Raw genomic sequence first — 25,722 nt, forward strand, 5'->3', positions numbered from 1 at the left:
TCAAACAGAGCTGTGAGTGGGACCTAGCGTTGGAAAAATTGGTGATGCTAGAGGGCAGATTGAGGTGCATTGGCAGGGCCGTGTATGGCTTACTGTACAGAAATAACTAGATGTGTGTGAGTACAAGACACATATGCACGTTTGCAGGAACAAGCACAGGTTACAATCGAACAGGTTAGAATCGAACAGGTTAGAATCGAACAGGTTAGAATCGAATAGGTTGCGCAGCTGCGCATGGGGGACAGCACTGGAAATGCAAAGGCGTGCTGTAGGCGCATGGGCAGTGCTGTGGGGGAATCCTATGAATGGAAAGGCAGTGGCTTTGCTGACCTGCGCGCTTCGCTCCTTGTACAGTGTGTCATGAATGAGGCGATTCGGGTGAGCTGCTGCTACTACTGGGATGGCAGTGGGTGCGAACATAGTATTTTCATTTTTAGATGATTGGGGTACATCAACAGAGCTGTGTGGGGTGCCATTCATAGAACAGCAATGTAGCCAGCATGCTCCTTGCCGCGTCTTGTATGGTAGATCAGGAGAGAAGTGTTTGATCCAATCACCTGGTAATCAGTGGCATTGCAGAGATCTCGGTTATGTGGCACTAATGGGGTGTGCATTGCCAGAACCGTCTGTAGACTAACTAGTCGCAACTGTCAGACAGGCGGAAAATTGATTGGGTCAGGGGGGGGTGGGGGTGGAGGGAATGGAGCATCTAATGTACATACATACTTTACTCTACCTAAAGCATGTCTCTCATGAGTTTTTCCAAAGGGTGTGAAGGCCTTCTACTTTTTAAGCGGCATGTTCAGAGGCTCGCGCAGGCTTACCTTCCTCCCCTTCTCGTTGTCTGGCAGGTAGCAGTGTCTCGGAAACCCTCGCGCTGTGAAGCTTTTCCCTGGGTTTGGATGCTCCGGGCCCTATGGAGAGAAGTCAATATTGCACGAATTCAGTCTTTTCACCCAGGTTGTGACTTTGTCCAGCAAGAAGGATCATTTTTTCTCTTGCATCAGGTTTCCCCAATAGTCTAATAACAAGAATGTAACTCTGCTTCACGGGTACTCGCGCCATCTTCGGCCTGGTTTGGCAGCTTTCCGATGCCCGCCCAGCCACCCCTGCTCCCTCAGACGACCACATTTTTTGTTCTATACGCTATGATTTTCAGGCCACTTGCTTTGTGCACCACCGCCCCCAATCCATTACTCTGCCACAATTCTTCCTGCCTACTTCACCCTGTTGGGTATCCGGGTGCATCAGGCTGTGCCGTCTACTGTCTCACAAAGGCCCCCCCGTTCCCTGTCCCCCAATACCTACACCCCCCCCCATTGTGCGTTCCAACGGTTTTCCCAGGCACTACTCATGCTATAGTTATCCATCAAAAGAAAATGTATTAAAAAATAAAAACACACACCCCCTCCCCGTGTCCCCCAAACCAGGATCCCCAGTCGCACATGTGCTCCCTTCCCTAGAGGTTTCCGGTGAGCAAGTTACCCACTCTGAGATCCCTCCCTCCCATGTTCATCTCCTTCCCCCTAGATCAGCAAACCACCCCTTCGCTCAATACTCTCTTCTCTCTCAAAGACCTCAGTCCCTCCTTTAAACCCTCCTGCAACAACTCTGCTTTACTTTGCCATCAACTACCCGACTGCACCTTGTTCATTTTAAGCTCTTAGCTTCTCTGCTTTTGGAGATACACTGTGTAGCACCCCTTCCTTTCTCCAAACTCCAACCCTCCCCGCCCCCATTACACACACACCTGAACCCCCGCTGGGATGTTGTAGATGATTCGAATGGTTCGGCATTCAGGGTGCCCTGGCAGCGAGTGTGGGATAACGTGATATTCCATCTTGCCAGGTGGCTGGTTCCCAGTCTTCACCCCGTAAATGGTCTTGCAAGTTGGGCACTGCAGGCTGCCATCCTAAAAATGAAGATCATTTATAATGCTGTAGTTCTATAGGACACAACAAACATTCCAGGCTTTTCAAAGTTCATAAGTCAATGGTACTCCTTTTAACAACCCCAGATGGATTAAAGACATCAGCCTGATGACCTTCAGGCTAATAACAGACTTCTGGAGTGGACCCCAACCCCAGGTACCAGACACTCTTCCCCCCCCCCCCTCGAGATATCTTACCGGCCGTAGGGAGGGTGGAGCGATGGCAGAGGGTCACATGTATGCCAAGTAGTTGGTAGCGGGCATGCACCATAGCTGGCCTGGGTCCCCCTGCGCATTTAATGCAGGCACTGCCGCAGTTACCCTTCTCCACTGATCGCAGCGCAGCACGTTCCTGGCCACTGCTGGCTTCCTCTTCCCTATGCTCGGCTAGGACCGTTTTACACCATTGGAATGCGTTGTGTGCAGTCTTGGGTGTCGCAGTGTCCTAGTTTCAGGAGCTTGGTCCCCAGGACAGGGGGCGTGGGAAGGGCCCCATGGTTTCCAAAGGCCCAGTTCATAATTGTTGCCTGGGTTTTATTCAGCGGTGGTTGTGAGAAGGCAATGTGGTCGGACAGTAAATCTGCTCTGCCGGCTAGTTCTGACTTTTCCCACTGTCACCACTGAGGAGTATAGTAAAGATTCGGATTGGGAGGTAGTGTAAGAGGGCTTTGCACACACCATTCAGCGGTGGTCTCATCTCTTGTACCTGAACCGCACACTGAAGGGAAACACTAGAGAGAAAAACTTAATGGCCGCTACATCTTCCCACCCTCCTGATCACGTGTCAGGCAGACACCAGAGACCCAAGCTGAGAGATAGAAATGTGGGGTCCGCCAGATCCGATGACAATACCGCTGATGGCCACTAGGTGTCACTACAACACCGGTGTCCCGCAAAGAACCGACATATCGATTAGAATGCACCAGCCTCCCGTGGGCACAAGTTTACATACTGGGGAAATGACCCAGGGAGGAATCTAAACCAGACACTGGACCGGAGCAGCGAGTCTGTTCTAAGGCGATGCCCGTGCACTACAGCTCAGACCAAGGCAGGCTACGTTACAGGATGTGCTGCTGGTCCAGAATGACTGCACGCAGGCACTTACCTTGTTACCATTGTTGTACATGGCGACCAGGCAGTGCAGGTGGTAGGCGTGGCCGCACTTGGAAAGCCGGCCCACCAGGTCCGGTCGGATTGCAGGGTGGGGATTTTTGTATCCCGATGGATAGGTGAGGCAGTCCATGCAGATGGTGCAGTCCTGGGAAAAGAAATGAAGTTCTGTTAGGATATGCGGGGGTTGGGGGGGGGAGGGTGAGGGGTGCAGGTAAAGTGTTGGTAGAAGAGTGGCAGGGATGAATGAGAGTGAGAGATGGGTAAGGAGGAAGTGCAGAGGAAGAAAGGGGAACGGGAGGTAGAAGCAATGCTGATGGGAAAAAAGCAAAAGAAGAAAGTAAACCAAGAAGAAAAAGGACAGACGAACAGGGCAAGCTTCCCTCGCACAGAAGGGGTACAGCATAGGCCACAGCATGGCAAGCTCCCCTCACACAGAAGGGGTACAGCATGAGACACAGCATGGCAAGCTCCCCTCACACAGAAGGGGTACAGCATGAGACACAGCATGGCAAGCTCCCCTCACACAGAAGGGGTACAGCATGAGACACAACATGGCAAGCTCCCCTCACACAGAACGGGTACAGTATAGGCCGCAGCAGGGCAAGCTCCCCTCACACAGAACGGGCACAGCATGGGCCACAGCATGGCAAGCTCCCCTCACACAGAAGGGGCACAGCATGAGACACAGCATGGCAAGCTCCCCTCACACAGAAGGGGCACAGCATGGGCCACAGCATGGCAAGCTCCCCTCACACAGAAGGGGCACAGCATGAGACACAGCATGGCAAGCTCCCCTCACACAGAAGGGGCACAGCATGGGCCACAGCATGGCAAGCTCCCCTCACACAGAAGGGGTACAGCATGAGACACAGCATGGCAAGCTCCCCTCACACAGAAGGGGTACAGCATGAGACACAGCATGGCAAGCTCCCCTCACACAGAAGGGGTACAGCATGAGACACAACATGGCAAGCTCCCCTCACACAGAACGGGTACAGTATAGGCCGCAGCAGGGCAAGCCCCCCTCACACAGAACGGGCACAGCATGGGCCACCGCAGGGCAAGCTCCCCTCACACAGAAGGGGTACAGCATGAGACACAACATGGCAAGCTCCCCTCACACAGAACGGGTACAGTATAGGCCGCAGCAGGGCAAGCTCCCCATCACACAACGGGTACAGCATGAGACACAACATGGCAAGCTCCCCTCACACAGAAGGGGTACAGCATGAGACACAACATGGCAAGCTCCCCTCACACAGAAGGGGTACAGCAAAGGCCACAGCAGGGCAAGCTCCCCTCACACAGAACGGGTACAGCATGAGACACAACATGGCAAGCTCCCCTCACACAGAACGGGTACAGCATAGGCCACAGCATGGCAAGCTCCCCTCACACAGAACGAGTACAGCATGGGCCGCAGCATGGCAAGCTCCCCTCACACAGAACGGGTACAGCATGGGCCACCGCAGGGCAAGCTCCCCTCACACTGAACGGGTACAGCATGGGCCGCAGCATGGCAAGCTCCCCTCACACAGAACGGGTACAGCATGGGCCACCGCAGGGCAAGCTCCCCTCACACAGAACGGGTACAGCATGGGCCGCAGCATGGCAAGCTCCCCTCACACAGAACGGGTACAGCATGAGACACAACATGGCAAGCTCCCCTCACACAGAAGGGGTACAGCATGAGACACAACATGGCAAGCTCCCCTCACACAGAAGCGGTACAGCATGAGACACAACATGGCAAGCTCCCCTCACACAGAACGGTTACAGCATGAGACACAGCATGGCAAGCTCCCCTCACACAGAAGCGGTACAGCATGAGACACAACATGGCAAGCTCCCCTCACACAGAACTGTTACAGCATGAGACACAACATGGCAAGCTCCCCTCACACAGAAGGGGTACAGCATGAGACACAACATGGCAAGCTCCCCTCACACAGAAGGGGTACAGCATGGGCCACTGCATGGCAAGCTCCCCTCACACAGAAGCTCCCCTCACACAGAACGGGTACAGCATGAGACACAACATGGCAAGCTCCCCTCACACAGAAAGGGTACAGCATGGGCCACCGCATGGCAAGCTCCCCTCAAACAGAAGCTCCCCTCACACAGAAGGGGTACAGCATGGGCCACCGCAGGGCAAGCTCCCCTCACACAGAACGGTTACAGCATGAGACACAACATGGCAAGCTCCCCTCACACAGAACGGGTACAGCATGAGACACAACATGGCAAGCTCCCCTCACACAGAAGGGGTACAGCATGGGCCACCGCATGGCAAGCTCCCCTCACACAGAAGGGGTACAGCATGAGACACAACATGGCAAGCTCCCCTCACACAGAAGGGGTACAGCATGAGACACAACATGGCAAGCTCCCCTCACACAGAACGGGTACAGCATGAGACACAACATGGCAAGCTCCCCTCACACAGAAGCTCCCCTCACACAGAAGGGGTACAGCATGGGCCACCGCAGGGCAAGCTCCCCTCACACAGAACGGTTACAGCATGAGACACAACATGGCAAGCTCCCCTCACACAGAACGGGTACAGCATGAGACACAACATGGCAAGCTCCCCTCACACAAAAGGGGTACAGCATGAGACACAGCATGGCAAGATCCCCTCACACAGAAGGGGTACAGCATGAGACACAACATGGCAAGCTCCCCTCACACAGAAGGGGTACAGCATGAGACACAACATGGCAAGCTCCCCTCACACAGAAGGGGTACAGCATGAGACAACATGGCAAGCTCCCCTCACACAGAAGGGGTACAGCATGAGACACAACATGGCAAGCTCCCCTCACACAGAAGGGGTACAGCATGGGCCACCGCAGGGCAAGCTCCCCTCACACAGAACGGTTACAGCATGAGACACAACATGGCAAGCTCCCCTCACACAGAACGGGTACAGCATGAGACACAACATGGCAAGCTCCCCTCACACAGAAGGGGTACAGCATGGGCCACCGCATGGCAAGCTCCCCTCACACAGAAGGGGTACAGCATGAGACACAACATGGCAAGCTCCCCTCACACAGAAGGGGTACAGCATGAGACACAACATGGCAAGCTCCCCTCACACAGAAGGGGTACAGCATGAGACAACATGGCAAGCTCCCCTCACACAGAAGGGGTACAGCATGAGACGCAACATGGCAAGCTCCCCTCACACAAAACGGGCACAGCATGGGCCACAGCATGGCAAGCTCCCCTCACACAGAAGGGGTACAGCATGGGCCACAGCATGGCAAGCTCCCCTCACACAGAAGGGGTACAGCATGAGACACAACATGGCAAGCTCCCCTCACACAGATGGGGTACAGCATGGGCCACAACAGGGCAAACTCCCCTCACACAGAAGGGGTACAGCATGGGCCACTGCATGGCAAGTTCCCCTCACACAGAACGGGTACAGCATGAGACACAAGATGGTAAGCTCCCCTCACACAGAAGGGGTACAGCATGGGCCACCGCATGGCAAGCTCCCCTCACACAGAAGGGGTACAGCATGAGACAACATGGCAAGCTCCCCTCACACAGAAGGGGTACAGCATGAGACGCAACATGGCAAGCTCCCCTCACACAAAACGGGCACAGCATGGGCCACAACATGGCAAGCTCCCCTCACACAGAAGGGGTACAGCATGAGACACAACATGGCAAGCTCCCCTCACACAGAAGGGGTACAGCATGGGCCACCGCATGGCAAGCTCCCCTCACACAGAAGGGGTACAGCATGAGACACAACATGGCAAGCTCCCCTCACACAGAAGCGGTACAGCATGAGACACAACATGGCAAGCTCCCCTCACACAGAAGGGGTACAGCATGGGCCACCGCATGGCAAGCTCCCCTCACACAGAAGGGGTACAGCATGGGCCACCGCATGGCAAGCTCCCCTCACACAGAAGGGGTACAGCATGAGACAACATGGCAAGCTCCCCTCACACAGAAGGGGTACAGCATGGGCCACCGCATGGCAAGCTCCCCTCACACAGAAGGGGTACAGCATGAGACACAACATGGCAAGCTCCCCTCACACAGAAGGGGTACAGCATGGGCCACCGCATGGCAAGCTCCCCTCACACAGAAGGGGTACAGCATGAGACACAACATGGCAAGCTCCCCTCACACAGAAGGGGTACAGCATGGGCCACCGCATGGCAAGCTCCCCTCACAAAGAAGGGGTACAGCATGAGACACAACATGGCAAGCTCCCCTCACACAGAAGGGGTACAGCATGGGCCACTGCATGGCAAGCTCCCCTCACACAGAAGGGGTACAGCATGAGACAACAGGGCAAGCTCCCCTCACACAGAACGGGTACAGCATGAGACACAACATGGCAAGCTCCCCTCACACAGAAGGGGTACAGCATGGGCCACCGCATGGCAAGCTCCCCTCACACAGAAGGGGTACAGCATGAGACAACATGGTAAGCTCCCCTCACACAGAACGGGTACAGCATGAGACACAACATGGCAAGCTCCCCTCACACAGAAGGGTACAGCATGAGACACAACATGGCAAGCTCCCCTCACACAGAAGGGGTACAGCATGAGACACAGCATGGCAAGCTCCCCTCACACAGAAGCGGTACAGCATGAGACACAACATGGCAAGCTCCCCTCACACAGAACGGTTACAGCATGAGACACAGCATGGCAAGCTCCCCTCACACAGAAGCGGTACAGCATGAGACACAACATGGCAAGCTCCCCTCACACAGAAGGGGTACAGCATGGGCCACCGCATGGCAAGCTCCCCTCACACAGAACAGGTACAGCATGAGACACAACATGGCAAGCTCCCCTCACACAGAACGGTTACAGCATGAGACACAGCATGGCAAGCTCCCCTCACACAGAAGCGGTACAGCATGAGACACAACATGGCAAGCTCCCCTCACACAGAACGGTTACAGCATGAGACACAACATGGCAAGCTCCCCTCACACAGAACGGGTACAGCATGAGACACAACATGGCAAGCTCCCCTCACACAGAAGGGGTACAGCATGGGCCACCGCATGGCAAGCTCCCCTCACACAGAAGCTCCCCTCACACAGAACGGGTACAGCATGAGACACAACATGGCAAGCTCCCCTCACACAGAAAGGGTACAGCATGGGCCACCGCATGGCAAGCTCCCCTCACACAGAAGCTCCCCTCACACAGAAGGGGTACAGCATGGGCCACCGCAGGGCAAGCTCCCCTCACACAGAACGGTTACAGCATGAGACACAACATGGCAAGCTCCCCTCACACAGAAGGGGTACAGCATGAGACACAACATGGCAAGCTCCCCTCACACAGAAGGGGTACAGCATGAGACACAACATGGCAAGCTCCCCTCACACAGAAGGGGTACAGCATGAGACACAACATGGCAAGCTCCCCTCACACAGAACGGGTACAGCATGAGACACAACATGGCAAGCTCCCCTCACACAGAAGCTCCCCTCACACAGAAGGGGGTACAGCATGGGCCACCGCAGGGCAAGCTCCCCTCACAGAACGGGTACAGCATGGGCCGCAGCATGGCAAGCTCCCCTCACACAGAACGGGTACAGCATGAGACACAACATGGCAAGCTCCCCTCACACAGAAGGGGTACAGCATGAGACACAGCATGGCAAGATCCCCTCACACAGAAGCGGTACAGCATGAGACACAACATGGCAAGCTCCCCTCACACAGAACGGTTACAGCATGAGACACAACATGGCAAGCTCCCCTCACACAGAACGGGTACAGCATGAGACACAACATGGCAAGCTCCCCTCACACAGAAGGGGTACAGCATGGGCCACCGCATGGCAAGCTCCCCTCACACAGAAGGGGTACAGCATGAGACACAACATGGCAAGCTCCCCTCACACAGAAGGGGTACAGCATGAGACACAACATGGCAAGCTCCCCTCACACAGAAGGGGTACAGCATGAGGCAACATGGCAAGCTCCCCTCACACAGAAGGGGTACAGCATGAGACACAACATGGCAAGCTCCCCTCACACAGAAGCTCCCCTCACACAGAAGGGGTACAGCATGGGCCACCGCAGGGCAAGCTCCCCTCACACAGAACGGTTACAGCATGAGACACAACATGGCAAGCTCCCCTCACACAGAACGGGTACAGCATGAGACACAACATGGCAAGCTCCCCTCACACAGAAGGGGTACAGCATGGGCCACCGCATGGCAAGCTCCCCTCACACAGAAGGGGTATAGCATGAGACACAACATGGCAAGCTCCCCTCACACAGAAGGGGTACAGCATGAGACAACATGGCAAGCTCCCCTCACACAGAAGGGGTACAGCATGAGACGCAACATGGCAAGCTCCCCTCACACAAAACGGGCACAGCATGGGCCACAGCATGGCAAGCTCCCCTCACACAGAAGGGGTACAGCATGGGCCACAGCATGGCAAGCTCCCCTCACACAGAAGGGGTACAGCATGAGACACAACATGGCAAGCTCCCCTCACACAGAAGGGGTACAGCATGAGACACAACATGGCAAGCTCCCCTCACACAGAAGGGGTACAGCATGAGACACAACATGGCAAGCTCCCCTCACACAGAAGGGGTACAGCATGGGCCACCGCATGGCAAGCTCCCCTCACACAGAAGGGGTACAGCATGAGACAACATGGCAAGCTCCCCTCACACAGAACGGGTACAGCATGAGACACAACATGGCAAGCTCCCCTCACACAGAAGGGGTACAGCATGAGACACAACATGGCAAGCTCCCCTCACACAGAACGGGCACAGCATAGGCCGCAGCATGGCAAGCTCCCCTCACACAGAACGGGCACAGCATGGGCAAGCCTCATTCTCACAGAACAGGTACGAAATCAGGGCAAGATTCACTCACGCAGTGTCTGGCTTCAGATAGCAGAGTGGTCTCCCTAAATTGCACCTTCTGCTTTTTCAAAAGTCTGATTTTAGACAGGAGAGCTATCACCCTAAATCATCACACATAGTGTTGACCCTGCGGGGCCCACATGTCACAAGATGGCATAAGATACACAGACAATAGAGAGACTGTTCCTGAAGCGGCATCGGCAAAGCTGGACACAGAGAAAAGGGAGCAGGTAGCGACGAGGCTAGGTTAAAGCTCGAGACCCCACCTGGCCAGCGTCTCAAAATAAGATCGGAAATATGCAGACAGGACTGAAGAGCAATCGCCCAGCCAAGGCCAGCCGAGACCCACAAAGAGCCCCGGGGCCACAAGACGACAAAATGTCCAGGCAACCAAAAGGAGTCTACATTGAAAAAAACGAACGTGTTTTGGCAGTTTTTGGAACTATCTTCAAATGTATGCAGGCTACATTTTTGACACTTTGCAGAAATCCTACCAAATTATCTAAAAGTGTAAATATCACAGTACAAATGAGTCAACCACACTTTGCTCCTGAAATGCAGCTCCCTCTCTTCCTGCTCCCTTTTCTATTGCAAACAGCTCTTAATGGGTGAGGCCGGTCCTTCTGGGCTCCAGGAGACCTCCACATAACAAATTACATCTTGTGCATGTGACAATCACAGTGATCCCCCTCCCCTAGCTTTGGAATGACAGCCCCAAAAGACAGATAAATCCTGCATGCCCGCTCTTTCTCCCTCATTAGATATCTCTGGCGCAAACCTTTCTAAGGACCTCAGGCAAAGAGCAGTGCCGAGTAAGCAGCCCGAGGCACTGCACGTGCATGATGACAGTGTTACAGTACTCCACTGCTCTTTGTATCCCACTTCCACAAGCCCCCAGCCCCCCTCTTTCTCTGCCCACGTGTTCTCTGCACCTTCCTGCAGCTGCAGCACCCCTTCAGACCAAGAGACCATGCACCCAGCTTTGTGGGGCACTTTGAGGAATCCAGATTCCACGTTTTACATCTTTCCCGCTTGTAATTTCACTGTGAAACCCCCCTGCAGGGTTTCAGCATTGTTCTGAAACTGTAGTTAATGAGCGGCCACAAAGCCAAATAAAGGGTGGCAAGCAGGGAGGGAGAGTGGGGGAGGGGAGGTATAGCAGCACAGAGAGGTCACTAGGTTATAAAGCCTTTTACATGTCTTGCTCTGTCTTCTAATGTTTAGCGATTACTTGTATGCCTTGCTTTTCCATGTTACAAGCCGATATGTGAGATTTCAGGTTTCTCTGCCCAGTTAGGTCGCAGACTTCTCCCCGCAGTAACACGCTCAAATACTATATTCCAAAACACAACATACATACCAACTAAGCAACCCACACATGGCAATTAAACACTCCTACCAAAAGGCATCAAACAAAGGAACACTACACCTCTACAACCAACTACACACCAAAACTCTGGTCAATCCATCCTAGCACCACAGACACAGGAGGCATCCCTTTGGACACAAATGCCTCTATATTCTTACCAGAGAACACCGGAAGCTGGCCCACATGCAGAGCTCAGGGTACTGGCGGTCTGCACACATCAATACAAAAGCAGAGCCATCTTGTCTTCCCCTTCCTTCTCTGCTCGCAAGCCCCGTCCACCACCCCACCCTCCTAGGGCACCTGGAGACCACCCTAGGGCAGTGGAGCAAAATATAAACCCCAATAACGTAAGACAGTAAAAGATAAAAACTGAGATGAAGTGACATGCAGCACTGGGTAGCAAGCAAAGAGGATAATCACAGGCACAGAAGGAATGAGACTGGACACAGTACTATCAAGTGGTAGAGCGTAGGGCCAGGAGAGTGGGGTAGTCGGAGGGACTGGAGGCAAGGAGAGAGAGAAGGAGGAAGAGGAAGCAAGTGGGAAATTCCGGAAAGATTCGACCTAGGAATGCCAGATAGACCCACCAAGGTGCAAAATACAGCAGCCAGGATCCCATTAATACTAAACGGAAGAGACCACATCACGCCAGCACTGAAAAGCCTACACTGGTTACCAGTAAAAAAAACACATCAAATTCAAAGCACTCTGCATCTCCCACAAAGGCTTGCACAGACAAGGAGTTGAATTCCTCCAAGACAAAATTAGCCTGTACCACCCAAGAAGGCACCCAAGATCCAGCAGCAACCTACAAATAGAAGCAAAACATTATGAACAAAGGAAATTCGGTGGAAGAGCATTCTCACGTCTAACGACGTCTGCAACACCATGCCCAGAGAAATTAGAACCACAGACGAAAACATCACCTTCGGGAAATGACTCAAAACCTTGTTATTCAACAGACAATGACAGCTGCAAAGGAGCAATGGCAGTAATAACATCACAGATAACTAGTGTGGAGGAGAGATGGACCACAACCAAGAACTTCGGTAGATACCATTAGCCGTCAACCAAAGAGTCACACCAGAAGCTCCAAACAACGACAACCCACCCCAACACCACACTACACACCAACACAAACCCTAGTACAACACACAGGGCCTTCTGCACCAACTCCCACATGCAAAACAACACTCACAGACGCCAGTTCCTCTTGGTTCTGAACCTATCCTCTCATCCAGTCCACATTAACCTCCCTACACCCCCCTTTTCTTCCAGAGCCACGCAAGCGCCTGGAGACTGCCCCTGGTTGGTAGCGGTCCACATTATAAATCAACATAACAAATAGAAACCAAGGCGTTCAGGAGCAAGCAAGCGTCACAGAGAGCCGATTACAGCAATGCGCCTCCCTCACCTCCTCTGGTGGGTTCCGCACCTTCTGCAGGTATTTCTTCACCACCTCTTCTGGGGTTTTACCTGGAAATAGAAAATAGACCCGGCTCAATCCAGAATGAAACATCAGCCCTTCCATCTAACAAGGAGGCAGAGTTTACGTTTGGGGAGAAGAGACCCGGTCCAAGAGGCCCCCCAAATTATTGCATTACACAGACTTGCGAGAAAAGAGCGCCTCACCTTTCTTGGTTTGTTTCTTGCTGGTCTTGCGGCACGTGCCAGGTATCCCCGGGACAGGTTTGAGGTCACTCTTGCCGACAGGCGGTGGGTGGAGGACAAGTTTGGGTGGTCGAGTCAGGCAAACTGGGAGACCTGCAGCACTCATAAGGATGCCTGTGATCCCTGCAGGGGAAAAGCAGGAGACATGTATGGTTAGGAAGGAGCCAAGCGTGTTACAATTGGAACTTTGGCTGGTTTGGATGGAGATGCTAGGTCAGCAAAACAAAGACTAACTTGTTTGGAAAAGGGCCCCAGCTTAGAAAGTGTTTCCCCATCATAACCTCAATCCCCAACAGAAAGAGCATTCAGGACTTGCCAGATGCAACACACAGCTCCAGGTTACCTCTGCCCCATGCTCATTAGCAACAAATCCCACCTATCAGAAAAAGGACCCAGACCAGTCGGTGAACAGACATTGACTCTTCTGAAAGTTACATCGGCTCCTCAAAAAGAATGGCAATGCATGATCCTGCTACATGACTGGACCCTCTCAGAGACTGCTCGTCCTGCATACATGCGTGCTTTCTTACCAGCCAGAGCAGGGTGTACTGGGCTTGCTCCATTCAGGTTCTTCACTGGAACGGTGGGCACCCTACAAGGAAAAACAGGGCGACATCAGTATTGCGAACCCCAGCATGGACCACTGTCGTCCTACACAGTAAACAGGAGATCCTAGCAGTTTGGCGAGGTTATCTTCCAGAGAGACAAGGTCCGCTTGGGGCCTTAAAGACCGCTCTTAAGAATGGTATGGATTCCCGTACAGGCAGTGGTGGACTGGCCTATAGGGAACTCTGGAGATGGGATGAAATAAAGAATGTGTTACAAAGCTTCCAGTAAATGTTAATATGAGGCCACTTTGAAAAGCATATCCAGGGCCACTTTGGATCCCAGCCAAGCCATGCATGCAGGGAAAAGGAGGTCTGCAGGAACAGCTGACCCTCTGGCCTTGAATCACATCACGGGTCATAATGGTAGCAAACCGGCCTGCTGGTCTTATTCTGGCTCTGGTTTTGCCAGCCACAAACCAGAGTTCAGAACTGCCCCGAGTCTCTCAACCACGTTCCTTCCTGGGCACAATCCGCGTTAGGGAGATTTTTCCGCAGCCCCTCGGCGAGGGATGTAAAGCCATCTAACCCAAAAGGTAGAACAGGGCTTCTCGCCAAAAGGAAAGGCCAGACTTGCTCGTGGTAGCTGTGCCAGAACAGCCACACAAGAGAGTGGAAGAGTGGTACTGAAGTACAGTTAATCCCCATAACTAACCCTAATGAATGCACTACGCTGGTATACCGGAAATGTGACACATTTCCACTGCGCGTAGAATCTTACTTCAAATAAGTACTTCAGTTGAAAGAGAACGCATTTTAAAAACATAGTGCATTTATCATAAAAACAGTAATGGCCAATGAAGACTCAACCCACTCCAAAACTAAAGAGGTTGCCCACCACCTGGTGGGAAGAAAAAGGAACCATAGAAACTAAAACATTAATACAGTCATCCTCAGGACAACACAGAAGACAGTCACAGTGTTCCTAAATCTGTAGTGCATGTGAACACATGATAGAAGGGCCAGTCACCTACCTAGGGCGTGGGAGGTAAATACTTTTGCACCCATGCCCAGAGGGCCACTAAAATGTAGGACACAATGATGCTGATCACACCAGACCCATACGGTCGTATGACACCTCGAAACTAGATGCAGGGATAAATAGAAGTTACACATTGCAACAGAGCATTTTCCCAGAGAGGAGCGTAATAAAAATACATAATAAATATATTAAAAAACATTGGAGGTACTGGCTACAATTCCTATTCTTTGGCCTAAAACTCAAAGGACCCGAGGGTGAACCAGGCAAAATATTCAAGTACAGGTCAGTACCTACCAAGACTTTTAAAGCGTTTGAGGTAAATTCAAAAGTTCCCCATAGGAATCAACTGGACAAAAAGTCTGTGGGCACAGCCGTGGATATAGGATAAAGTCTAGTGTGTCAAATGTATGCCACAGATGCAGAGAAGGCAGCAACCTGCCCCAGGGGATGCCAGCACGAACCCTCGAGAAGAGTTCTAGTCCCAGGTTTGAGACCTAGGACCTCCAGGAAAGAAAAGGAACCCGAGCAGGATTTGTGCCAATCGAAGTCTATGGCAAAAAGCGGTAGAAGTGGACCTGCAGAAACCCATGACACGGACAACAAGGATACAGGAGGGTCAATATCTGAAATACGTTAAGTGCTCATGGAGCAGTTAGGGTAAACAAGGCCCAGGAATTGTAAAACAAATCAGTGAATACAAATAGTCACTCTTGCGGGTTGAGTTACAGGACCCGGCTACCCACGGACTTGAATCCCACACCAATGACAAACCAAGTCACCCAAAAGAAGAGCCTACCTTCCCTGGAGTGGGAACAGTGAAGTTGCCTCTAGGAAGACAGAGCAACCAGACCAAGCAGATTCCAAAGGCTCAGCGGGCAAAGGGAGGCAGCCAGCCAGTCAGCAGATAATGGTCCCATGAAGGAAACAGTGGAGGCACCCCTGACAGCCCAGACAAACAGTAGGGGCCAGTGGTCTCCCCCCCAGCCTTCTGTATGATGGCAGCCCAATACCACAAGGCGGATAACCAAGGTGGCCATTTGGAAATACGGCTGTAAAAAAATAAAATACATTATAAAATACATTTAAAAAACAAACAAAAATTGTCCTAGCATGGGAATCCCAGCCAGTGCGGAGGTCTTGGGGAGGATGCGGACAGCCCAGGAAGGATGTCCATCAGCCAAAAAAGGGAACCTGAGGTAAGTGTAAGAACAAAGCCCCACCCCAGCCAGTATGGCCAAATGGTCCTAAAATTGCAGCAGTATAGGAAAATGCTACAGCAGATAGGTAAATGTGCAAACGTTACAGCTGGATCGAGTTGGGGTCCCCCCCTAGATATAACTAAATACTCATAGGCTAGCCTACGTCAGTCCTGCAGTCAATCAAGCTGGCCCTAAAAGCACCAAACACGTGCATGCACGCACGCAGTATGTGTATTGGCTGGTCTATGGCCGGAGACCAGTCTAAAGCAGTCCAAACCACAATAGCGAGTGCATGGCTGGGCTCCGAGTGAGCCCATTTTTGCACTAGGGCCATTTTAGGCATGCTTTGTGGTTTCTCTGTAAAGCACTGTGTTACTTCCCGAAGCTAGGTCCGCGCTCAATAACCCAATAATAATACTTCTATAAACAAAAGGGAATGGTCCGAAAACTAAACAGAATGCAAGAAACATCTGTACCCCAATGGCTACCAAAAAAGGTATAATGGGCTACAAATATAGTAAATTAGACTGCACTCCTGATGGAGTCAAAACTAAAATTGCAGCTGCCCTCATCAAGCAATGTAGGGCAATATCACTTCCCTAGTGCCTCAAGAGGGTGCTTAAAAAGCACACCTATCATAGGAGCCATGTGGGCTACCATAAATCCATATGCAAAAGGGGTTTGCAGGGGTAGTGTGAAGCCCCTATGACCACAAAAAGAAGCCAGACAGACATCATAAAAACCAAAGGGGAAAAAACGAAGTTTAAAAATCCAATAAAATGGGACAGATGTCCCAAAATGGAATCCTGCCCTAACAATTTCCAATACTGGTCTGGATGCTGGGCGTAGCCACACACCCTATTGTAGGCGGCTCTTTTGGAAAGTGCTGTAGCAATGTACTTGGGTGCCCTGCAAAAGGAGCTGGGGTGTGAAGTCAGAAGTTCACATTTTGTTTCCGATACACTGAATACCTGAGGACAAATGAAAACGTTCTAGGTGCACATGTGGGAAAGAAGCCATGAACATGGAATCATTGCACAATGTCCATCAGGCCCTTGCAGAGGGGAGTCATGGAGGGCTTGCATGAACTCTGCGTCTCCGTTGCAGGGAATTTGCAATAGCAAATGTACCTGCTGTTGCAGCCCTTGGAACGCAGTGGCAGGAATGGGGCTCAGCAGCTTGCTGCCCTTCCTGCCAGGCAGAGTGCCCACAGTTCCTGTCACTGCCATTGTGCTGCTGTCAGGATACACCACCTGAAAAGGGACACACAACAAAGTTAAGTAGTTCCAGTTGCTCCAGACCTGGATTGGATGACAGCTTGTGGTGAGCATTCTTGGTAATAATTCAGAGAAAGAAAATGGGTCTCATAGGAAGGCCTCAAAAGAGGTCCATAGAAGAGTAACAGTATTCCAACTGCACTGTAGCTGTGTGTACTGGAAGAGATCTACGACTGCTCCAGTGGCTGACATTTCCCAAACTCCCCCCACAAGTAGGGTGACCAGATGCCCCAGTTTTGCTGGGACTGTCCCAGTATTTGCCCCTCTGTTCTGGGGTCGAGACTAAGTTTAAAAACCTTGTCCTGGGATTTGGGGGGTTGGGTGGATACCATCGCATTTTTTATCAGACCGATTGAAAGAAAAAAAAAAAAAAAAAAAATCACTATCTGGCCACCTACCATTCTCCCCACTCACTTTTCACAGCCCTTCCTCCTTCCTTAACGTCCTCCCTCCCCCAATCAGTGTTCTGTCTCTCCAACATGCACCGGGCTTGCCACAGTCATAGAAGTAGGACTTCCGTTTCATTACCACCCTCTTTGTATTTTAGGCCTTCTTTTGTGTTCATCACCACTGAAACTGCAGTACTACGTCTATTTCAGTGGCCTGCCCTGGTTTTTATTTTCAAAATCTGGCACCCTAACCTCAAAGCCCTTCACCCTTGCCTAGGGGGACCATAGATCCCGGTCTTGCTGGGACTGTCCCGGAATTGGGTGCTCCACCCTCCTTCCCAAAGATTATTTTTCCATTGGAAAATGCAGTGGCCCTGGTTTTTTTGATAGTAGGGCCTCAAAACTGGCAGGCAGGAATGCACAATCTCACAGAGAAGAAATGCTGCATTTTACGAACTAAGAAAGTGGTAATTTGTGATAAACTAATTATAATATGCGTTTATTTCACCAGAAACACTTAAACCTCCTCCCCCCGCACCCCAACTACTACTGAAGTGTAATGCCTTGACAGCCACTGTCAAGACTAAGACCTACTTTCATTTTAGTTGCCTTGTCCTGGTGTTTTACTTTTTAAATCTGGTCACCCTACCCTTGCCTGCCTTACTTTCTTCCCTCGATGGCAGCGTATTGGTTTTGGCATGGTTTGGTTTATCACTGGTTGCACAATAAACTTTATTTGAAAAAAGCAATAAAAAAAATAATATAGTGCACAGTTGCTCACTACCGAATTAGAAAGACCTGTGGCTGTCCCGTGAGCTTTTCATATCGGCTATTTTTCTTGCCTTTCAGAGAGCAGAATGCACCACGAGGACCTGTCGCCTATGAAACCCGCTCTGCGGAATCCAGTCCTGCGTTTGGTATTGTACAGGACCGGGCCCTATCAGACCCCATACAGTGTCGTTTTTTCCCGGCATGATTTGTTACAGGCACCTCTTCAAAATACAGGTGCTGCACAAAAATGGTGCCGCAACAACACACTACGGTGGCCATTGAACGTTGAGGGTCTGATGCTGGGAAAAGTACCATCAAAGCACAATGGATATTGCGCCACCGATACCTCCTTTTAAAAGCACTTCTGTGAGTGGTCATAATTGATCACTGCACAAAAAAAACTATCTTTGAATAATGTACGAGAGAAACGGAGAACATATGTTGCACCAAAATCAGACCCTGGCCTTTGCATAATAACTTTTACAAATGACATCAAAAATTCACAACCATCTCTCGGAACACAAGCCGCACGCACTTCACAATACTGCAACAACACATAAGTCGGAGCAACAGCACACGCGGACTGACACCGATCCAATACCTGCACCAAAGCTCAGTATCTGGTGTATACCGAGCTGAAGCTGCCAACAGAACACCACTCCTCTCACTATCCTACTCCCTCTTCACCTTACTAACCCGTCCCACCTTATCGTTTACAGATCCGCCAGAGCGCCTGGTGACCAATTCCGTTGGTGACGGTGCGCGGTACAAATACCTTTAACATTTAACAATACTCCTTGTGGCAGTTTCTGGCTCGGTCTCATGGTGCCGGCACTTTCCAATATTTGGAGGATTTGGAAAGAGCAGAGAGGGCGATTTTGGAAGCCATTCTGCTGCTACCTGCGACTCAAGGAGACCCGAACGTGCACTGTGACTCGCGCCCTTTCCTCTCCCTTCCTACGCCCACTTCCGCAAACGCGCTGCCTTTGACCCTACGCGCCAGCACTCCTTGCAGCATAAGCGTGTGTGTGTGCGAGAAACTGCACGTGTACACACACGAAAGTAAACCACACTTTCCCCATAACCGCAGTAATAAGTGCAAATTGCGAAGAGTAAATTGTGTGGCAATTTGTAAGACCCACAGAGAAGCTAGCTGGATGAAGTACCAATTCTGCCCTGCATTTTTGGAATCGTGTTGGGGAAGCTCGGTTAATATTCGATTGCCTTGGAATTTGCAGACAAAAATGGTGTTTGACGGACTTGGGGTAGGTGTACCAATTCGATGACAAGTGTAGGCAATATACGCGACCAGGAGAGGACTACTCTGAGACGAAACTAGCTGCTTCTGGGAGTGCAAGGCTCCGGAATATGAGCGTAGGAAAGTGCCACTTATCACCACCAGAGGGCGGCATGCGCTGCGGCTTTTTATTTTAGCGGAGCGTGGCGCCGATGTGCAATACAAAGCCTTCCGTGATGACTGTTCAGGCCATTGGGCTAAAAGGCAAATAAACGGAGTAAACAGATGGTACACTGCACGGGGGGAGGGAGTGCTGTCCTTCACAGCGCCCGATCAAGATCCCCCATTTTAGGCCTCTGCGCCGAAAGATCACCGAGGCCGTAATTTGTCGATATTACACAGTGGTCCACAGAAATGCGTGCATTAATCCAACGATGCCTCAGGGTTCTACCACTGCCCCAGCGGTTTCATTAATCTTAGGGCGGTTTCATTAATCTTAGGGAAAGGTGCTGTTTTTCTTCTTAAGAACCAACCATGGTACACATGTGGGTTATTAGATTGTTGGAAAAGTAGCTCAGTCAGTTAACGCATCTGATGCAGAGTGCACAGGGTGTAGAGGTGGAAACCACAAGTCACAGGGAGTGGATTCTGACTTCCATAGTCCTAAAGCGAAGCAAAATGTTATTTAAGGGGAACTAATCATTTTTTGACTCCCACCTATAAACCTCCCTCCCGCCCCCACTTCAACGAAGCCACACAAAGCTTTTTCAAAGTTTCCTGTAGATTGGAACAGCACCAAAGTTGCAAGCCATCCAAAAAGCACTCTTCCTATGTAGAGTTCAACTTAACAATAACTACAGAGTCAATTTTGCAGACTCTGTAAGAAAGGTAGCTTTACAACCAAGTTAATATCGACCTGTAGGACCGGGTCACAGAGAATGCAAATACGGTATATTTGATGTTGGGTGTTGACATTTTGGGTGGATCAGGAAACACCTATCGTAAATAAACTGAGACAGCACCCACCCATTTTCAGAACAGCACCCTCTTTAAAAATAAATGCCAGGGCGGGACACACTCCTCATAGGTTTGCTTACTGCTAAACTGGACAAGATCCCATCTCAAAAGTGTTTTCTTGTTACCATCAGTCACCATTCTTTCTTTATAGCACAAAAGTAACTTCTAGCATCACTGTACCCTATGGTGAACTGTGTTACAAATTAGGGCCATAACTCAACAGCCTCACCAGGCCTCAACAAATGGGGTCTTTGCCAGTAGAGGCAGTACCTAACACAAGGCATACATTAGTTTTCAAAAATTGATTAGCAGAGTTTGCTAATTAAAATGTTCTTGATTAGCAACCAGACCTATTTGATTAGCGATGTTGCACTAATATTTTTGTCACCAGACGTTATTTGTACCCAAGACACAAAACAAGCTACAATATAGCAGTTTTGTGTACCACTGAAGTTAGAACTTAGTGAGAAGCCAGGCCTTGCAAATGTGTTATTCCGTTAGACCTGCAGGTTGAGTAACTTAGTTTACCTATTCAACCGAAGAGAAACGCACTTGAGACATTGCAACAGATGACACATTTAAATGGGCTTTCTATAAAATGGTGCAGTCACCACAAGCCCACTTTATGTTTAGCATACTGCTGCCACCGAGAGGCCAACCATGCAGAGTGAAACCTTTGACATTTACTACAAACAAGGTAGATGTTAAATAAAAGTTTCAAACAGCCCCAGCAAATGGTACTCGCCTTTCATAAAATATACTTGACTATGTGAATGTGCGGAAAGACTGCAAGCCCTTGATGAGTGGCTATAAAATGTAAAAGGAAAGCTGCATTAATTGACACAAATAGATATGATAAAAAGGCTCTGAAAACAGTTTGACTACCTCTCTACTGCAGGTGCTAATATATAATGAAATCATAATCATATAGCAAAGCAAGCTCTGGAAGCCAACTACAGTGTATTGTAGGGCAGTAAGTCTGTAGACATTCAGACTGGATGGAGCTATTGATCACTGCTTGATGTAAACATCTAGTTAACTTTGTGTATTCAAAATGTAAGAGGAAAGAGAACAAGACTAAGCAGAGTGGATGGCACAGCAGGCAGAGAATTGGGCAGACTAGTGGGGCAGATTGTAGTTTGCCACCATCTCAGTTTCAGAGTAGTTGGTATAAAGCAAAAGGATGATAAGATAGAATGTCAAAGAGTATAGGATCAACTCATGTGTTGAGCACCAGTTGCCGCAAACAACAAGTTACAGAACTAGGGTTGCCATCAAAAGCATTGTGTGATCATGTACATTTTCAAAAGTCTTTATTCGGCATCTTCCCCAACACAATGAAACATAGTTGACACTGATATTTAGATACACTAACCTAAACATTACTCTAAAGTATGGAGATGATGCAGTGTTTTTCCACATCAATACTCTAATTATGCATTATGTAACAACTTAAATTTTAGGAATGCAATTGCACGACTGTCTTTAAAAAAAAAAAAAAAAAAAGTTAACACATACCGGCAAGACAGGATATAAAGTTAGCTTAATAAAAGTATCATCCTGATTACTTCTGGTTCGCAATTTGAAAAAGACATTTTTGCCTAGCACTCCCACAAAGGCCTTTTGCGCCTATGAGCGGAGGAGATGATTACTACAGCATGCTCCCCATTAGCCCCTTTGAGCTTGCAGAGAAAAGAGGGTGACAAGAGCACTGAGGGCAAGAGAGGAATGCAGGGTGATCTGTGCCTTCATTAAACAGGGTAACTTAAATAGCTAGCTTTGCTACACAAGTGTCAATTTGATTAGCAAACCTACAGAATTGCACAGCAATTTGCTATGCAACACTGGCTATGTTATGCCTTGTAGTATAGGGCAAACATTACTTATCCAGTACTCGTCTGTCAGTGGCTTGTGACTCTGCTTGTATAAATAAATATGTATGACCAATCACCCTTATGTAATCTACCCATTCCACTGCCTGATGCAGCACCAGATTGATTGCAGCGGTTTTTCACGTACACTACATGTTTTCTAGTTTATCCAGTCTTTCAACTGATTCCATTCATTGTGCCGCTTGGCGCCCTGCAGAAGGTAACCCCATGCATTTGCTGCTTTCTATGTAAAAAGCAACCCCATGTCACTCCAGACCTTCGCCCGATTGTTTGGATAGATTCATCTGCAGCCATGGACACCCTCCTCTACCATCTTACACCGCCGGAAGAATTCACATGTTTCAAGCACATCTCTTCCCTCTCTCGTCCATTCCACTCTCCATAGAGTGAGACCATGGGTGACTTTAGTATGTAACTTTTCCTGGGACAGTCTCTGAAACGATTTTTAAATCGGGACACTCATTCGAGTGTATTTTCAGGAAGACCAAGTGTAACTGCATACTACAAAAGCACTGCTGAGCACCAGGGGATACCCCATCAGGCTAAGGGAGACTGACTAGAGGTCATGTGTTCCTCCACTCACGGTCCATTCCCTCCAATCAGGGGACTTGGTGCATCTTCATCACACATGTTATGTTATTTTGACATATACCTTTCACCGCTACCACCCAAAGGCAGTTTCCAGGCACTCCCATCACCCTTCCACAAATATTACCCCCTCTCCACCCCCCGGCTGTTCCAAACCCAAGTCACAACTCCCTGCTCGAGAACTGCTACTGCAGCATTGGGCGAAGTAGGTAACCATGAGGTCCTTCCAACACTTCAAGTATCCAGCCCATCACATAACGAGGGTCTGAAGACTTGCACAAAGGCCCCCCCCCTCTGACTTGAGGGTTGTTGTGAGAGAGGTGTCAGGACTTGAAAATCGCGCTTCTTCATCTCAGACAGTCCTTTGCGATGTCCCAAGTATACTGGCCTGATGGTGTAAGTAAGCTGTGCAAGTTTGCCAGGTCTCATGGTACCCTACAACATGGTACATGGCGCACAGAGGGTTCCCCATGCCATACGTCAGTACGTCACACAGTCAGGATTCTATTTGCCACTCAGGCCTAGATTTGAAGTAGGAAGAGCAAAACCACAAGTGCCAGAGTTCAAACAAAATAAACCTGGCCCGGATGGCCTACTCAAGCATGGCACAGGGAAACCGGAGAGCTCCAAGTGCAAGACAAAGGCTCACAGACACCAAGACGACCCAAGTGTCACACAATGACTAGGCACAAGCCCTGCCGACACACAGGGTGCTTATAAGCGCAACATTGCAACAGAGCCAAATAGTACAGGGTGGCTTCGGAGGGTGTACTGCCCTACAACACTGGTGTTGAATGATGCAATTTGAAAAACACTTTTGCCCAAGTGAATCACTGAAAAAGCAGATGCGAATGGCCCCTAAAATTGCAGATGGAAGCGGATACATCAGCAAGAAATATCTGAAACAGATGCATGGTTCGAAATTGAGGGGAGCTGGGAGCTATTTCGCTCCTGCCTGAACCCCAGAAGAGCCGGTTAGCTTGACACCAACAGCTACCAGGAGCAACTTTTGGCTCCCAAGGCCAACTGATGGCCAACACACACACCTATGTGAATATAACTTTGTGCATTTGGGACAATTTCCAAAGTACCTTTTGGATGCAACAATATGACATTTAAAGCATAAGAGGTCATAAATAATGGATACAATCCTATGTTTCCATTATGTGGAAGTTAGATTTGTATAACGCTTTGTGCTCGCTCCTTGTCCCCCAGTGGTAGCTCCTGGTCACTGGATACACACGAGAAACTCTTAGCTCCTGCTTATCTGAACTGAACGTCGAGCCCAGAGACACCATGCAACACATTCAACAATTATTCTGCATTCTGTCCAGCAAATATCTTCATTTCTCAGTAATCACATGCCACATACAAGTTAAGTCCAAGTGATGAACACCAGCTTATAAATCGGCATCCATTAATATCGCTATGCGTCTCTCATTACAGTAATTAGGGCCCACATTGTCTGGTCATCAGTGCTCTTTGGATTATCAACTGTGCCCTGGACAGAATTGATGCGGACCCCATTGCAGTATAACCAGTGCCCTCCAGAATGTTGTCCCCCACACTATTGAGACTAGTGCCCTTGTATATTGCCACCAGTGCTCATTGTATTGCCATTAGTACCATTTTAGATATTGCCCATGCCCTTATTATAGTGCCATCTCATATCCCAGTCCCCAGAGATGTCACCTCATCACCACTATGGTCCCCACTATATTGCCGTCAGCGTCATATAGGAGTACCGGCCGTACCCCGCTGAATGACCAGTGACCAAATACTATTGCCATCAGGTACTCCACTGCACTGGCAACGATTCCATATCATTTCGCCGACAGTAATTACTTTGAATATTACTCAAGATTGTTTTCTTTTTTTTTTTTTTTTTTTTTTTAAAATTGGACCCCCCCCACATGCCCTTCCTTACACTTCATTAATACTCCCACCCCAAAACCCTCCCTCTTTTTACCCGCAATGAGCAATATTATCCAAAGTCATCTTGTAGTAATTTCTTCAAAGTAAATTACCTTGAAGTGATTAATGTCATTGAAACCACGGGATACGCTGGCAACAGTTAGCCCCTGTATTGCCAACAGTGTCTACATAATGTTGCCACGATTGCCACAAAGTATTTCCATACTTGCACTGGCACCAAAACCAGAGAATATTGCCATTGGTGCCCCGAAATCTTGCCAGCAAGCCTATTTTATTTGCACTGTGGAACACAGAGTACTGTCATTCGTGTCACCACTATACCCCTCCTCCTCCCTCTTCACTTTCGGACAGGTTCATGAACCACACCAAGAAGCACATGAGGCGGCCTGCCTCTCTCTCCTGCCACCCATGTGGCGCGTGTGGTTTGTGAAGGAATGGGTGGGGAGGGATTACCCATCCTCCAGCGTCCGAGTGTCTCCAAGAGGAAGGGGAATCCTGGGGGAGCGCCAGTGTGGATGCCAGCGCCCCACAATGTATGTTTGGTTACATTTGTACAGCCTCCAACAGCCATGGCCATGGCCTCGAAGCGTACCTGGTATACAGTGAAAGGCCTTGCAGGAGTAGGACCTCATATTATGCTGTATACACATTATGAATTTCAGAAACACACAGTTTCTTGTTAGCGAGACCTAGTACGGTAGCATTATACTTCACAGAATAATATATTCAGTGGCAGATGCTGTGTGATTGCCATGCCAACGAATACGCGATTTCCGGTATGAGAACCAGATTTGCGGTGACTGCAATAAAAGAAAGTTAACAGCGTGTTGTTTATACGTGGAACTATCTATCCC

The 25,722-nt window shown here is 49.8% G+C and overlaps 1 protein-coding gene across 2 annotated transcripts in view; it reads right to left on the reverse strand.

The window, feature by feature from the left end:
* The window catches only part of DTX4 (deltex E3 ubiquitin ligase 4), a 289,906-nt gene that overhangs the window by 8,211 nt on the left and 255,973 nt on the right, over nt 1-25,722 (reverse strand). For both annotated transcript variants that reach the window (XM_069628868.1, XM_069628867.1), the window contains exons 3-8: nt 13,507-13,568; nt 12,938-13,099; nt 12,720-12,781; nt 3,036-3,188; nt 1,751-1,912; nt 825-914 (exon numbers count right to left, since the gene is read on the reverse strand). In XM_069628868.1, coding sequence (XP_069484969.1) covers nt 825-914; nt 1,751-1,912; nt 3,036-3,188; nt 12,720-12,781; nt 12,938-13,099; nt 13,507-13,568 — 691 coding nt within the window. The remainder of the gene's footprint in view (nt 1-824; nt 915-1,750; nt 1,913-3,035; nt 3,189-12,719; nt 12,782-12,937; nt 13,100-13,506; nt 13,569-25,722) is intronic.

This window comes from Ambystoma mexicanum, chromosome 12, assembly GCF_040938575.1.
Source record: "Ambystoma mexicanum isolate Mex_15411 chromosome 12, UKY_AmexF1_1, whole genome shotgun sequence".
Classification (NCBI taxonomy): Eukaryota; Metazoa; Chordata; class Amphibia; order Caudata; family Ambystomatidae; genus Ambystoma; species Ambystoma mexicanum.